The sequence below is a fragment of the Gekko japonicus genome, unplaced genomic scaffold (assembly GCF_001447785.1).
Source record: "Gekko japonicus isolate JY-2015 unplaced genomic scaffold, Gekko_japonicus_V1.1 scaffold547, whole genome shotgun sequence".
NCBI lineage: Eukaryota > Metazoa > Chordata > Lepidosauria > Squamata > Gekkonidae > Gekko > Gekko japonicus.
This window is the reverse complement of record NW_015167551.1, coordinates 208980-226230: the sequence shown is the minus strand read 5'-3', so window position 1 is coordinate 226230 and position 17251 is coordinate 208980. Positions and strand designations below refer to the sequence as shown.

Sequence of the window (17251 nt, the reverse complement as noted above, 5' to 3'; positions counted from 1 at the left end):
GTGTGTGTGTGTGTGGGGGGGGTGCTTCCCACTTCTTTCTCCCTTCCCACGAGGTAGTCTGGGCTGCCACCACCCAAGCAGATTTTCCCTTCCCGCCTAGCCAGGAGATTATAATGGAAGAGATGACCAGACATGGAGGTGAGGCTCTCTGAACACAGTCTGAGCTCTTTAAAGAAAAGGATCCTTATTCACTATGGCACAGGGTTACATTCTAAAGCACATGTACAGAGGGAAAAGGTATATCACAGTACTTGCAGAACTAAGAAAGAAAATCAAAACACTTGAGGCTAATCTAAGTTTTAGAAACACAGATGTTACCTTGGCATGCCGTCCTTGGGACGGACACAAGCCTGCTGGAACATGGGGGGGGGGGAAGGGAGATGCTACTCTATTCCTTCCCCTGGGTCCTGGTCTGGCTTGAGCCAGATCTTTTAACCCTTCCTGCCCTGGCCGGGTGGTTGTGACAACCCTCACAAGTCACTCAGCACTCTTCTCTCCAACATGGAGTGCAGGTCTCCCTCCTTTACTGCCCCAGTCAGGTCATCCAAACATTTCTGGCAGCTTGGGCAAATGGATATTTCCTTGCAGGAAGCTCAGCTGGCAGTCTAAGCAGTTTATTACTCTCTTCCCTAGGCAAGAGTGTTCTTCCTTGAGATTCTGGTCCCCTGGTAATTCCAAACATCTTACACTCCTGTCATAACACCTTGGACATCCTTAACAGCCCCCCCCCAATGCAACCCCCCCTCCACTACACACACCTTGTGTCACAACCAAGTTGGTTCTAGGCAGATATGTGGCCACAGCATTTGGCTTACCTTTGTTGGTTTGGACACCTCCGACTGCTTCTTCTCGCTCACCTGCTTGTGGGATTTTCGGCCTGAGTCAGCGCTCTTGGTGCTAGACTTGGACCCATTCTGCTTGCCGTGCCCTCGGTCCTTGACAGGGGCAGGTGCTGGGGGTTTGACTGGCACCTTCTTCTTCTTCTTCTTGTGCTGAGGCTGGTCATACATCAGGTAATTCTCAAAGGACATGATTGGCTTTTCAAACTCATCCTCTGCTTCCCTGTCCCCGAAATTGGAAGAGGAGAAGCTGGCTCTTTTTTTGTTCAAATCGGATTTGGATTTGCCCTCTGGGGTTTTCAAACCGACAGAAGCCACTTTCTCTTTATTCTTACTGGACAAATCCTGCTCTGGTTTTCGCTTCTCCTGATAGCCGCGTGAGCCCTCTGAACCCTGCTTGGCTTTCTTGGGTTTGGGTGGCTCAGAGTCCACGTGTTTCTGATTCTTGATGTGGTTGCCCAGAGTCGCCTCAAAGTCAGTGTGCAGCAGCTTCTCCTTCTTCAAGCTGCCGCTTTCTCTCTTCTTCTCTGGTTTGCTGCTGTCCACAGCCTTCAGCCTCTCCTTGCTGCTGCCCGCCAAAGAAGCTTCTCGGAGAGACTCTTTGGAAGACCCCTTAGGAGGCCGCTCTGGGCTAAAAGCCGGGACCCTCTCCTCCCCCTTGGCCTCTGGCCACCGCCTTTCCTTGTGAGAGGATTTACGCTCTTTGTTCCAACTCAAGCTGCCTTTATCCTGGGGCTCTTTGAGGGTCCGGCCATGACCCCCCTCTTGCCTGTTCTTGTTAGCCTTCTGCTGAAGGACCTTCTGCTCCCGCTCCTCAACTATGCAGAGGTCTGGGGATAATTCCTGAGGGCTATCGCTCAGCGCGGGCGAGGCTGGATGCCCATAGTCCGAGCATTCCTGATCAGAGGAGAGCACGGGAGACTCTCTGCCCCACGTCCTGCCCTCTGGCGTGCCATAGTTCACAGTCTGATGGAGTCTCTCCGGCTTGGGGTGTCTTTTGAGCTTCTTTGCACTATACTCGGGTTCGTATGACTGGCTGCAGGAAGGCTGGTATGCTTCCGGATAGTCCTGCTCCATTTCCTCATCCTCTTTGGGGGATGGCTCCCGCTGCCGTTTCCTTGAGCTGCTTCGGTTGCAGTTGCGTTCTTCAGATTCAAGGTTATTCCTTAAGGGGGGGAGGGAGGGGGAGGGAGAGAGAATTATGAAAGTGAGATTGATGGATCTACAGCAGGGGCAGTCTGAATAATTCTGTGGTCCTGGGCTTTAATGATTCTAGAGTCCAGGACGGGGCCCCCAGAATCACTGCTGCACCCTGCTGGGGCCAAAACCAAGGGGTGGCTCTTGCTCCACGTGAAGTGGGTGGCAGCCGTAACCATATGCTGACTGCCTGAGCTTTGGACAGAGCAGGCCTAAGCAGCTGCCACCAAGCAGGGTGTCCAAGCCCCAGATGGAGCGGGAGTAAACAGCAGTTGCTGCAAGCAAGGAACCCAAGACCCAGGCACAGGGGGTCAGGTGGCAGCAGCAGGAGCCTGCTCTGTTTCTTCTCCCCCCGCTCCATGGGGGTGGAGTGGGGCTGTGGGTGGCTGAGCCACCTCTAAGCATGGGGCCCAGGGCAGCTGCCCATGTTGCCCACTGGCTAAGACCACCCTTGATCAAGAGTCCAAAAACTCAAAAGAAGAATTAAATGAACTCGGTGGTGTGGTTAGTTCCACCCTCTTTGCGGGAGGCAAATAATGCAGCCCTGGTTGCTCAGACATCATCGCTTCTACAGATGCAACAGGGAGCATTATACTCTTGTGGATTTTTGAAACAAAGCTTCCAGTCCTCATGACTGAAGATACATCTGGCATGCCTTCAAACGCATCTATGAAAGATTCCAGACTTAAAGAGCAGAACTTTCACCTTCTATCACATTCTTTTACCTAAGAACTTAAGGCCATCTCTTTCTGACTTGCAGAGCAGAGGTTTCATACAGTGCATTTTAAGAACTGTTTGGTACCAAATTCCAACCATGGCCAAGAAAGAGAGCATCCAGATGGCACGGCCCTTTGTGAGCTGGGCTGCACTGCTGCACCCCATTTGATCACTGCCTGGAGCACAAAGAAGGGAGACACATCAGCTGCATTTTAGTTGGCTGCAATTTGTGACATCTGATCCTTGCTCAATGCTTCTTAAAACAGCTGGGAGACGTCCTTGGCAGATACAAAGTGGCTGACACTGATAGTTCTATTTCTTCTTCTTTGTTTGCAACCAGTGTTCCCTCTAAGCTGAGTTAGTGTGAGCTAGCTCACAGTTTTTTAGTCTCCGGCTCACACATTTTTGTCTTAGCTCAGGAAAGATGGCTCCAGAGCAAAACTAATGTAGGCAGTAGCCAAGTCGCTTGCTCACAACTTTAATGCCAGTAGCTCACAAAGTAGAATTTTTGCTCACAAGACTCCACAGCTTAGAGGGAACATTGTTTGCAACCCCTTTTCTAAGTGCCTGTTGGAGGTCAGTAATGGCCCAAATCTTAGACCTGTGGCACTTGGCCTATGAGGTATATCTCCTCAAAACTTCCACAGTGGAAGACTGCTAAGCAGTCTAATGATGGGCAGCCCTTGATGACAGTTTGGAAACTAAAACCAGTCCAGAATGAGGCAGCCAGGTTAATTCCTAGCATCAGCTACTGAGAGCATATTACTCCTGTTTGCTATGAGTTGTGTGGTCTGCCAATTTTTGCTTCTGGGGTTCAAGGTGAAGATTACCATCTACAAAACTCTTCAAGGCATTGCCCAACCATATCTGAGAAGCTGTCTTCTCCCATACGATCCCTCCCATTCACTAAGATCCCAGGAGATCATCCGTACCCTCCAACCTATCCTACATTGCCTACTGAAATTCATACAATTTGGGATCTGACATTCTTAAAAAGACCTTGAAGACTTTTTATTGTTTCATTCAGGCTTTTGTTGTTTAGACAGATCTGGCTGGCCACTTACAATCTGCTTGACCGCTCTTTCCAAACGTGACAGGTATTATACGTCAATCCTAACTGTGATGGTATTATCGGTTCATTTCATGACTCACTTTGAGAAGCTGTGTTTGGGGGGGGGGGGAGTGTGATATTGTGTGTCAGAGGATGACTGGAGGAACCTGGGTTCAAATCCCCTGGGTGACCTTGGACCAGTCACACAATCTTGGCCTAATCTACCTCTCATGGCTGTTGTGATAAAGGGGAAGAGAATTCTTGAAGAATGGATGGGATTTTAAAATATCTAAATAAACAGCACACATTTGATCAGTGACAGGAGCATGAGGGAGGGAAGGCTAATCAGCTTTATTCTTGTGCTTGCAATGATTTTCAGTGTCTGCTCTGCCCTATAACTTGGGAAATAACAAGTCTCTGGATATCACAGCTGAGGGCTTACCGGTCTCCTTCCTGTGGGACAGGTACCAGCTTCTTCCACCTTGCCACCAGCTCTTTGGCAAAGTCTCCAACCAGTTCATGTTTCCGTAAGCCATTCACTGTCTTCCCAACGCCAGTCTCCTGCACCAAAGTATAGAAAATCCACTTAGGCTTTGAGAATAATCTGAAGAAGTGTGCATGCACATGAAGGCTTAAACCCAGAATTACACTTGGTTGGTCTTAAAGGTGCCGCTGGACTTTTGGTCTGTTGCTTCACACCAAAATGGCTACCCAACTGAATCAATGCCCAACATTAATTTCCCTTTAGCGTGTACACCAAAATATCCCCATGTTTTTTATTTTAAAAATATGTCTGTTTGGTTTTCAGTAGGTTTCTTTCCCACTTCATACTGAAGGCTAGATATAAATTATAATCCATCGGCACCTAACTGTGAAGTGTAGAAATCTTATGAGCGCTTCCAGAAGTGCTCTGAATGTGGAAGACAGGAGTGATTTCCATGCCACAGGCACTACCCTGAATGTGCTCACGAAAGCCACATCAAAATATACATACATTCAGTGCAATAGTGCTGGTCACACTTCTGGGGGATATTTTTTTACAGGTTTCCCAGAATTCTTCATGACCCACTAAGAAAACTAGACCTTCACAGGAGAGATAGAGAGAGAGAATGCATGCCTTGCCGACAGCTCTCGAATAATATCTCCAAGGCAAGTATAAGCATTTTTTAGTTAGGGGGGTCATACTTGGCACCTACTGCCTTGATCCTCAATGAAGCCACAAGATTCTTTAACCCCTTCCTTCCTCAAGAGCTGAGGCCTTAGCAGAGCCCCTTCAAGCACCTCAGCTGCTCACTCCCATCTCCTGGCTTGTGCAAGAGAGCATCCTTCTGAGGTGTCTAACGAAGGTGGGTCCTACCAAAGCCTTGGATTACTGGCAGTCATCCTCCTCTGTGCCTCACCGCCAAAGCCCTTGCTAAGATGTTTATGCATTCAAACTTGGTGGCAGGGACTATGGAAGCACTGGCCTGAGATCCAAAAGACTTTGAATAAAGCAGGCTCAGGCTGACAAGGGCAGAGCCCCAGAATGGAACTATACCACCATCGTGGCGGGAATTACCATCTACCTGGCCTTGGGTACGGAGAGACGCCGCCCTGAAGAGGAGCATTACTCTGGCGCTCCGACTCCTATATCGTTGGCCGCCAGTGAGGATCGACCATCTTAAACTTTCTTAAAATTGAACTGTAGAGCACCATTTTAGTTGTATTTATCAAAGTTTTAATGTAACATGTGTTTTATTCTCGGCGCTTGCCGCTTGTTTGCCGCCCTGAGCCGTACGGGTAGGGCGGGATATAAATCCCAGAATAAATAAATAAATAAACAACCTGGAGATACAGTGTACTTGTCTACCAAGAACTTAAAGGGTCTCCACGCCTAGCAGGAAGTTGGGCTGGAGATATGTCGGGCCTTTTAAAGTGCTGCACAAAATCAATGAGGTGACTGTTGAACTTGAATTGCCTAAATCTCTTAAAAGGCGTGCATCCCATTTTTCATTTCAGCCTGCTCAAGTGGGATCCGGGGCCAAATATGTGAAGACCTCAACCTCCATCCCCTCCTCCACTGATGGTGAATGGTGAACCCCATCACGAAGTCGCCCAGATATTGGACTCGAAATTCAAACGTGATCGCATGTTGTATCTTGTCCAATAGAAGGACTTTGACCCCTCACACAATGAATGGATTGATGAATGCCATGTCAATGCGCCTAAACTGATTCGTGCTTTTCATAAAATTTACCCTGGGAAGCCTGGTGGGGGAGGTCTTCGGGGGGGGGAAGAATGTCAGCTAGGCCGCTGTCATAAATGGTGGAGGAGGGAGAAGCTGATGGATAGTCTGTTGCTGTAATGGCATCTTAGCTTTCTTCTAGTCTTATCTGCTAGCTTAGGCCGGTGACCTTGGTACCTTGCTGCTGCTTTCGCTGGGAATGCAGCGGGGGACCCCTTTGAATGTTGTATAACTCCCCATTTTGCGCGCTTGCAATCAGTTCTGACTCAGAGTGTACGCACAGATGACCTGACTTTACTGTACTCAATAAACTTGAACCTTCTGAAGGAACGTTGTTGAGAACTGATTGCTGCGGGACTCTGACACCAGGGCCCTCTGAGCGACATGTCCCCATTCCTCAGGACACAACTACTGAGACTCAACTAAGTAATCACTCCAACAAAACTTTGAGATTGTACCATTAGAACTGATTGTTCATGGGTAATTTGAATTCCTATTTTAAAATAACGAGTGTAGAAGCTCTGATCTCATCCCATCACTACGTCACTGTGGCTGGTGGTTAAAAAAAAATAGCGTCATTATGAAAGAGCACTTACCAAAAGGATATCAACCGTTATGGGCAGCTCAGAAAGCCTCTTCAAACTCTTTAGCAACTGCAAAGACAAAGGAGAAAAAAATAGGTTTCTTTCTTTTCCCGCACAAATCACAAAACCCAGGAAAAGAGCTCTTCCTTGAAGCAGACACACAGGAAGGGCATAAAACAAAATCAATGGAGTCGTTAGGATGACAGCCACACAGAAGGAATTTGGCCTTGCTGTAAAGAACTTTCAGTGATCTTTTGATGCCCAGAGAGCCAGTTTGCTGTAGTGGTTAAGTGTGCGGACTCTGATCTGGGAGAACCGGGTTTGATTCCCCACTCCTCCACTTGTACCTGTTGATGTGACCTTGGGGCAGTCACAAGCTCTGGCACAGCTGTCCTTGAAAAAGAGCAGTTTGTGTCAAGAGTTCTCTCAGCCCCACCCACCTCACAGGGTGTCTGTTGTGGGGAGGGGAAGGAAAAGGAGTTTGTAAGTCGCTCTGAGACTCCAAGTGAAGGGCGGGGTATAAATCCAATCTCTTCTCTTCTTCTTCAAATTATCTGGCTGATGGCACTGCAATTGGCAACCTGTGACTTCATGTTCATTTACGTTACTGGGGATCCTTGCAGTGGCTCTGGAGATATTCCATTTTCAAGACTGTGCAAGAGAGACATATCCCTGCCTTTGCCACTTCACAGCAACGGCTTGCGTGTAGAGAAAGGGGGTGAGAGCATAGCTCAGTAGGGTTGCCAGGTCCTTCCAAGTCCCCACTGGGGGACTTTGGAGAGCGTTCCGGGGGGGCGGGGACAGCCCCAACATGATGACTTCACACAGAAGTGACATCATCATGTCGGGGACCGGTGCCTGCGCTCCAATTCACAGCTTGGATTGCAGGCACCCCCCCCCTGCATCTTTCCCAACGTATTTAAAGGGAGAAGCAGGTGGCTACCCCTCTCCCTCCCCTCTTACAAGATTAAAGGGCCCTCCAGCTGACTGGTGGGCCATGTGCTCCCTCCTGATCAGTTGAAGGGCCCTTTAAATCTTGCAGGAGGGGAGGGAGAGGGGTAGCCACTGGCAGTCAGGCTTGGGGCTGATGTACTCAATAAATTCCCCATCAGCCAACTGGCGGATTTGAGCCCCCAAAACCAGGGGAACCCCAGCTGGGACCTGGGGGATGGCAACCTTATAGCTCAGGTTCAAGTTCAGTGTGGGGGGGAAGAATTATTAAGATGCCACCAATGGCAATGCCATCTTGAATCATCTATATATTTATTTCAATTATACCCTGCCTTTCTCCCCAAAGTGGCTTCCATCATTCTCGTCTTCTCCATCTTATCCTCACAACCAGCATCCAGTAAGGTAGGTTAGGCTGAGAGTGTGTGACTGGCACAAGGTCACCCAGCAAACTTCTATGGTAGGTTGGGGATCCAACCCAGGGTCTCCCAGATCCTAGCCTGACACTCTAACCATGACACCACACAGGCCATTCAAATGTCAATTACGGTAAAGAGACAAGACTGCCTCTCAAACCCTCCGCATAAAACAGCTCCAAAATGTTACCAGTAGCACCTTGCTGACCCATGAGTGAGAAACAAGGGCAGAAAGCATTTCGTAAAACCAAGGTTTCCATCTCTTTCACCCTCCAATCTGGTAAGAAGAATCCAGTAGCCCCTTAGAGACCAACAACAAGATTTTCAGGGTATGACCTTTCAAGAGTCAAACTAGAAATACTAGTAGGAATGGAGATCCCCAAGTCCTTATATCTCAGAAGACTTGTTGGTCTCTAAGGTGCAACTGGATTTGAATCTAGCTCTTCAGCAGACCAACATGCCGACCCTCTGAAACTATCAGTGAGAAGAAGCATCTCTCCCCCTCTTCTAGCCCTTCTCTACCAGCTTCCTTCCAGGCAGAGCTCAAGCCTACTAGGAAACTAAAACCTCCACATTTTAGAGAGCTCTCCCCAACAAATGGCTGCTCGACACAGCCACTTAGCAGCAAGGGAATGGCTCAGCAGCACTCTCCTTAGCAATTTATTGAGTACATTTTTTTTATCCTGCGGTCCTCCGAAAAGAACGCAAGGCAACATGCACGCGGAACTCCCTCCTACATTTTATCCTCGTGACAACTCTGTGGCATAAGATAGGCAGAGAGAGAATGACTGAAGACCCAGGGTCACCCAATGCAAGCAGGGACAGAAGCCTGGCTCTTCTTACCCCTGGTCAAGCACTCAAAACATTATGCTAGCTCTCTCATTAAAATCTTCTTCCAGCCCTCTTCTTCAACCCAGTTCCATTTTTAAGGCACCAACGCCTTCTGTGCACCTGATTTTTTGCCTTCCTAGAGAGGTCCTGTTGCCCCCCCCCTCCCCAGGCTAGGGTTACAAACTCCTGGTTAGGAAATACCAGGATGTTTTGGGGATACAGCCTGGGGAGGGCAGGGTTTGAGGAGGGGAGGGACATCAGCGGGTTATAATGCCATAAAGTCCATCCTCCAAAGTTGCCATTTTCTCCAGGGGGAACTGATCTCCATAGATCAGTTGTAATTCCAGGAGATCTCCAGGTCCCAGTTTGAAATTGGCAACCATACTCCTCACCCTGTGCCCACAGCGAAAAAGTAGCCTCAGACAATCCCACGCCAGCAACTCAGGCTCAGTCACAAGGTGCCCTCTGAACAGCCTGTATTTACTGGTGATGCAAAAAGCACCAGACGGTGTGTGCAAGCTCTGATCTATCGAATCAGAGCCTATGACCCTTGTCCACTAGCCTAGCCTTGCTGGAACCCAGTTTGGAAGCAAAAGTTTATCAAAGAAAGAGAGACTCCTACAATAGTTAGAGTAGAGCCAAGACTTCTAAAGGTGCCACCCTGAAAAAGGGTAAGACCAACATCAGCCTGTACCAGAGCTTCTCTGTGTGGCAGCTCCCTGCCTGGTGGAGCGGCCTGCCTGATGAGGTCAGAAAGGCTCCCACATGCTTCTGGCACACTGCTGAACATGGAAAATGGAATTGTCCAGAAGGGCATTTTGATAAAGGGAACAGGGCTGTAGTTAACGTTTGTGAAATTTCTAGGTAGCTTTTCTTGCATTGGTCAGGGTATACATTATACTGTTTTTATTGCACTATTCTGTAATTTTGGAGCTTAGGTTTATTACAGTGCATATTGTCTGTAGTGTTTTCATTGCATTGTTCCCTAGTCTTTCAAGTCCTGCCTTAATATGTGTTTTCTATGTGTTCTTGAATGTTGTGAATCAGCTGTAATGCACTGGTGTTTTGTGGATTATACGGCTTTCATTGGATTGCTTTGAATTGTGCAATCCGCCCTGAGTCTCAGAAAGAAAGACGGACTGCAAATGTGGCATAAGCTTGAAAGAGTCTTTGCAATTCAGACTCCTGTATGAAGGTTGTGGGCCACCAGGCGGCAACTGATAGAGGTACATCTGGCCTGTGTTAACTTCTCATTCAGCCCTTATGATTTGAAAGGACGCGGCAGGAATGTACGCACAATTTCTTTTTTAAAAGGGAAACTAGAGGAGAAGCAGGCATTTGGTACATAATAGCAACAGGCAACAAGACCTTGCTAATGTCCTGCAGGTGGGCCTGGTAACTGAGAAATGCCCAATTTTAATTTGATCTGAGGGAAAGAAAACCCACATCCTTTTTTTCCCACTGAAGCAGCTTCTTTCAAAGCTACATTGTAATGGCTGATGAAGAAACTAAAGTTCAGGCGACGGAGGAACACTTCTTCTTTTTCATCAGTATACCAACACTGGGAGCTTCCTGTGCTCACAAGAAGAAACAGTTCCCACCCTGGATTTTGTCACTTCAGGGGTACTCTCTAAGATACCATATGCAGCTATATCTTAAACGCAGAGAGAATAAAGATTTTTTTTTTTAGTGGCAGCAAATTCTAAGATGAAAGATTCCCTCCAAAGTCAGGAACGGTGAGAGTCTTTCTTTAAAAAACCAATTGTATATGTAATCCGTTTTTAAAAAAGAATGAATTACTATACAGCAGCTACATAACACACCCAAAGATAACAAGGTTTTAAGAGACGGTAACTGCTGGCTCTGTCATGATGAGCAGACCTTCTGTGTTGCTGTACAGCCCATAATGTTTGAAGAGCCAGTAGGATATAATGGTTACTATACTGAACCATTAGTCATGTATGGCTGTAGTCATGTATGGCTACCAGGATCAGAGACATGGCCTTAAATCCCCACTCTGCCTTGGAAGCTTGGTGGGTGACCTTGGGCCAGTCACTCACTCTTAGCCTAACTTACCTCGCAGGGTTGTCAAGAGGATAAAATAAGGAATGAAAAAATCTTGTACACTGCTCTGAGCTCCATAGAGAAAGAACAGAATAAAAACGCACTAGATGGACAATTGTGTTGTATTAAATACTCCAATCCCATGTTATTTCTTTAAATATAAAGATGACAAAAACAACATTTAATGTAAAAGTTGTTGCAATGGTAGGTTGCCAGATCCTGGAAATCCCTTTGAAACTGGAATGGTTAGAAATAGTCAGAGAAAGATGACTTTGAGCTCACAGCTTATTAAGAATCTTGGGCCAGGTTGGTTTGAGTAAAGGACATTACTAAAGGAGACCAATGGTTCATAATTACATGAACAAGCCCGGGGAATCCTTGGATTCCCTCCCTCCCCAGCAATTTATTGAAAGATGTCTGCTTTGGGGGCATAACACAGTTCACTGGTATGTCCAAACCACAAACTACAGCTCGCATGCTTCCCTACAAACCAGGATTCCAAACTTTGGTATAAAGCCAGAGTGGAAACCCTGGTTTGCAGGGAAAAGCTGCAATCACAGTTTATGATCTTGAAACAACAGCAACAAACTACAGATTTCATCAGATTACAACATACAGGGGATAAGGGAGAGGACTCCCCCATGAACCTGCCTGACCTTTATGATGTGCAGCTCCCATCCAAAGAAGGAGGATTCAGTTTCCCTAATCTAAGTTTATATCATCAGGAATACTTGGTAACCTGTACCAATTACTGGGATCATTCCTTGCAGTTGGACTATCCACCTTGGGCTCTTCTGGAGATTTCTTGTCTGGTGATCCTCTCTAAGTGGAATGCATGAGGGTCTATTTATACCAGAGTGGATCCCATTCCTCCTGCAATTTCTGCAGCTAGAGAAGAAGGGTGCACAATGTGACAACAGTATCAGTTTGATCCATTTTCACATGCTAAATTAACATTATGTCCCAATCCAGACCTGGAGGGAAGAAACCTCTTTTATGAAAGGCTTGGATTGATAGGTGGATTTTTACATTACTGCAATGATCATTTACTGTCGTTTTCTCAGCTAAAGTCAGATATGATTTATCAACCACAATTGCAACATCTGTTGGTATCTAAATATGGCCCTGCTCCTGGAAACTATAATTGAATCAAGACAGAAAATGAAATCTACAATATTTGTCTATAAATATTTGATGTTGATTAATCAATATATGCAGAGTCACAGAAATGAATGGAATTAGGATAAACTGGACAACAGTGACTCATTAGCAAAGAACTAAGTGAAGTGTCTAACTGCTGGCATTGCAATGCATTCTTTTGTTAGCCGCCCAGCCACTGGGTAGGGCGGGATATAAATCTCAAAATAAATATAAATAAATACATCCTTTAAACATATGCTTTGGGTGTGTCCAGTCATTCATTTTTTTCTGGGAAGAAGTTATCAGTCATATCAATTTTGTATTTGAATATGCATTTTTTTTTTTATGATGCCTATGTACTTGTAAACTATCTGCCCATCTCTTGGAGGCTAACTTGATGGTCAATGGAAATGGATCCTCCATGCCCTTCCTATACCTGCAAGACTCATATTACAGCACTGGGGAGATAAATGGACACCCTCCAATAAATCAGTGGATCGACGATCTTAGAACTTTATCAATAGTGAATACATGGCACAGAGACAACAACTGTGTATGGACTTATTTTTAGATATTTGGAACTTTTTATAGAAACATGTGTGGAACTACCACCACTGTTATATTTTTTACTCTATATATACCGTTTCCTTTTTCTTTCAGTTACCACTGTTATATTTTTTTACTCTACTTTATATATACCGTTTCCTTTTTCTTTCAGTTGTATTGCTAGATTTTCAATTTTTTTCGTTGCTCTTTTTTGTTTTTTTAAACCTGTTTCAGGTGCTCCCTTCTTCAGAGATTAGGTGGGCAGCAACATAAGGGGGGGGGCCTTCTTGGTCATGGCACCAAAGCTCTAGAACACTCTCCCAGGGAGATTCGTCTGTCCTCTTTGGTTGGCATCTTCCACCAGCGGGTGAAGACTTTTTTTGTTTCATTTGGCGTTCACTCATTGACCCTCCTTCCTATCCAATGTTTTAATTGTTGTTCTTATGTCTTTGTATTTTTGCTCTGGTTTTAATTATGGGGGGGGGCTGATTCATGATTTTAAACTCTGGGGAGTTTGGGACTCAGTAGTAGAATATCTGCTTTGCTTACCAAAGGCTGGAGCTTTGATTTCCCCTTAAAAGGATCAGGCAGCAAATGATGTGAAAGGCCTGTGTCTTTGGTGGGCTGCTGCCAGTCAGAGTAGAGAAGACTGACCATAACAGATCAGTGGTCTCACACAGGAGCAGGCAACGGCAAACCACCTCTGTTTGTCTCTTCCCTCAAAAACGCTACAGAGTTGCCACGAGTTGGCTGCAACCTGATGGCACTTTCCACCACTAGGTATACATATACAGTGTTACTGAATAACAAGCTGTATTTCATAGCTATTTGGCACATTAAACAGTTGTGTGAAAAAATAGATTTCTGGAGCTGATAAATCTATCACTTGTTCCTGAGCAAAAGGCTCTGGGGCTGGGGCTTTTTAAGAACACCCCCCAACCAAATAAAATCACATCCAAACCTAAAAGCATTTTTAATGGTTTTCAAGCAGTGCATCTTTGGCCAACATAGCTGAGCTCCCAGAATCCCAAAGAGATTTGTTTTTTTAATGGGAGCAGCTCAGATGGCTCTTGAGCAAGCAATAAACCCTTTAAACACAAGAAGTACTTTTAAGAACAATGTCTCTTAGTTTGGTGGTTTCAGGCCACAAGAGGAAAAAAAGTGCCTTCCTTCCAGCACTTTGGATGCTCACTGAGTAATTAACATGCGAAGATGAAAAATGCTTCGTGTACCTCTTCTCACACCTACACTTCTCATTTACAGAGTTCAAAGGATTTGGGAGGGCAGAATGAAGTCCCTCCTTTTCCTTGTAAGTCTTCTAGAGACAGATAATATGGTACAGCGCTTAAACTATTAAGCTAGTACTAGACATCCCCAGGTTCAAATCCCCCACTCAGTAAAGGAGCGCACTGCACACCTGTAATATTTTCCACCTACCTTACCTCCTCTACAGGATTACAGGAGCGCACTGCACTCCTGTAATATTTTCCACCTACCTTACCTCACAAAATTATTGTGAGGATAGGGGAGGGGAATCCACATCCTTGAAGAGTAGGCTAAAAGTATAATGAAACTGAGCACCATTTGACCCACCCACCATGTCTGTCCCAAACATCTTATTTTGCACCACTTCCTTACATAGCCTTTTCCTTACAGAAAAAGATGGTTAAAGAACAGTTCCAGCAGCTCTGTAAATGTGGCTCCTGTGGGTGTACAAAACCAGAGTGCAGCAATTAATCCAGACTAATTAGTCCAGAACAATTTGAAAAGAATTTAAAAACACCATGAAAAAAGAAAGAAAGAAATAGCCCTATAAAGTGCTCTGAAGACAAAAAGATTTATTGTGGCCAAAGCTTTCCATTAAGTGGACTGTGATCAAGAAAATATTAGGCCATCATAAACCAACATCTTCAAGACTGAACACACACCAGGTAGCTACCCATCTTGAATTCATTTTAAAGGGTGAAATCTTACAGACAGTACCAAGGGCTGTCCTTCAGATATCCTTATCATGTTTGCTGATAGAGAGGGGAGATTTACCCCTTCCCTTTTAACCTCCCCCCTCCCAAACACACACACTGACTTTCTCCAGTGGGGTAACTGTGTTAGTAGGTTGCAACAAAAATAAAGAGAGCACCCCTGCATCTGCGAGTCCAACACATTTATGGCAGCATGAACTTTCACGGGCTGAAACACATTTAGACAGCTGCCGTGTCTGACATCAGCACACCCCCAAAGTCCACAGTGACAATAATTCTAAAATATTTTTAATTCTTTCTTTCCTCACAAAAGACCCAGAGCAGATGGGCAGGTGGCCCATAGCAGTCTAGTCTAGTGGCTGGGACAGCTAGGAAGAAGACTGAAAGGGCTACAGCAAAGAAAATGTAGACTGAGGGGTCCCAGGTCAGCAGCTCTAACTAGGGGGCTTGTTTTCTATGCCTGACCTGAATGGGAGGTGAGTGGGGGAGATGGGGGGGGGATGCAGGGGGCACCACACAAATGAGAGCCCCTGCACAGCCCCTTCATACATACTTTAACCATTTGTGTATATATAGCCAAGGGGGTCAGGGAAGAATTCCAACAGCAGGCCCTCTCCATGTGCAAATCTGGGGGGCAGAATACGAGTGAAAGACTAACAGATGGATCGTGACAAGACGCTGCTACAAAGTGCACTTAAAGCAAGGGAGTGGGTCTCTGGACCCCAAAAGCTCGAGTCCCTCCCAAATCTGTGTCTTTTACGCGGATACAGAAAGGTGAAAGGTGGCCAGAAGGCTGGGGAGAAAGATCTTAAGAACAGCCCTCCCCCCCCCCCCCCCCCCCCCTCAAGCTTCAGGAATGTAAAAAGGCGTCCCGGGAAACTTAACCCGAATTAAGCCCCCTTCAGGACGTGCCCTTGGAAACTTAGCTGGGGAGTCACCCCACTTTGGCAACAACTTCCCCCTAACACCGAAGGAGGGGGTTGAATTCACAATCTCTCTGCTCCCCCTCGCCCCGCTGTCAGAATTTCAAGAAAGGGCTCCCGGTTGCACCTCCACTTTTACGCCCTCCCGATTCATGAGAGGCATCCACAGCAAGCCCCCTCGTATGAGCAACAGCTCTCCTCCTCCCCCCCCCCCTCTCTCCTTCTTCTTCGGAGCCCTGAGGGCCACCCTGATAACCATCCCCCACTGAGCAAACCACTGGGCGACCACCAGCGCCGCCCCCGCTCCCTCTCTCGCCTCCCCCCAGGGGCTCCTTTTACCTTCTTGGGCTCCGAACTGCCCGAAAGCCTCGATTGCAGCTTCCCCACAACTTCTAGTACCGACTCCGCCATTTTTACTGCTGGCGAGGTCTCTTCGCGGCGGAAGTGGCCGTTGCTTCACCGTCTACCCAGGAGAACCCGGGACTTCAAAAATTCTCGTTGCTTTTCTCGTTCCGCCATCTTTGCTAATGGAAAACGGAACGGCCGCGAATGGGGGGGTGTTGCTAGAGATCCTACGATCTTAAAGCTATTGTACGCCATCCTGGAAGAGGGCAAAAGCTTCTAAACAGGGAAGGTAACGAAGGGCCAACATCGCCATCTTGGGTCAGGGCAGGGGAAAAACGCATCAGCTGAGTAGGAAATGGGTTGGAACCTTCCCATCTTGAGTCAGGGCAGGAAGCTTCTTCGCTGAGGTGAAGCCGCCATTTTCAGAGTTGGCAGAAGCCCGCTGACCCGGAAAGGTTAAGGTTTTAAACATCGGTCTAGTACGTTTTTTAAATCCCAACCTGCCTCCAAAGATCTCGGTAGCATACATGTTCGTCTTTCCTCCATTCTATCCTCACAACAATGAGGCCGGAGAGAGGCAGAGACAGTTTGACTAATAGCCTCCTCCATTTTATCTTTACAACCTTGCGAGATAGTTACCAATCTCCATGTGGAGCCTGGAGTTCTCTCAGAATTACAGCTGATCTCCAGACTGCAGATATCTGCTCCCCTGGGGGAAATGGTAACTTGAGAAAGTGAACTCTGCAGGGTTGTCAACTCTGACTTGGGAGATTTGGGGGCAGCGCCTGAGGAGGGACTTCATTTTCCTTTAGACTCTATGATATATCATAGTGCCTACCCTCCAAAGGTGCCAGTTCCTCCAGGGGAATTGATCTCTGTAGTTTGGAGATCAGGTGTAATTCTGGGAGAACTCCAGCCCTCACCTGGAAGTTGGCAACCCTAACCTGGTATGACATCTTGACTGAGCATCTTCCCCAAACTCCGCTGCTCCCAAATCTCCAAGAATGTCCCAAGCTGGAGTTGGAAACCCAGAAGATAGGTGAGCCTGAAAGTGCCTAGTTCCAACGTCACTGTAAAGGACAGTAAATGGTTAACACTGTAACCGGGTCTGAGAACCTTGAGTAACAGGGGATTCAAATTGAATTGTTCAGTTGAGAGGGTCAGTTAGGAGTGGCAGTTGAGGGCTGACAGGTAACAGTGTGAGAGCAAAGCAGACTGGGGGAGGATTAAAAAGGATCCAGAGTTAGGAAATAGGAAGTTTAGCCGATCCCTAATAAGTCTGAGGGAAATAGCTCCCAGAAGTTTTCCCACTGGATAGGGTTGCCAAGTCTATCTTCGCCGGGAGCAGGGGGCTCCTGGCCAGCGTCCTGTGCGCACGAAGCGCCTGCGCGCTGCACGCACGTCACCCGGAAGTGACGGGAGGACGCCAGGCACGCTGGGGGCGGGG

General features: G+C 46.8%; 1 protein-coding gene across 1 annotated transcript in view; it reads right to left on the bottom strand.

Annotated features, from left to right (window-relative positions):
- Positions 1-15870, bottom strand: part of TCEB3 (transcription elongation factor B (SIII), polypeptide 3 (110kDa, elongin A)) — a 47791-nt gene extending 31921 nt beyond the window's left edge. The window contains exons 1-4 of the mRNA XM_015413701.1: positions 15799-15870; positions 6625-6681; positions 4247-4365; positions 816-2004 (exon numbers count right to left, since the gene is read on the bottom strand). Coding sequence (XP_015269187.1) covers positions 816-2004; positions 4247-4365; positions 6625-6681; positions 15799-15870 — 1437 coding nt within the window. The remainder of the gene's footprint in view (positions 1-815; positions 2005-4246; positions 4366-6624; positions 6682-15798) is intronic.
- Positions 15871-17251: the final 1381 nt, after the last annotated feature.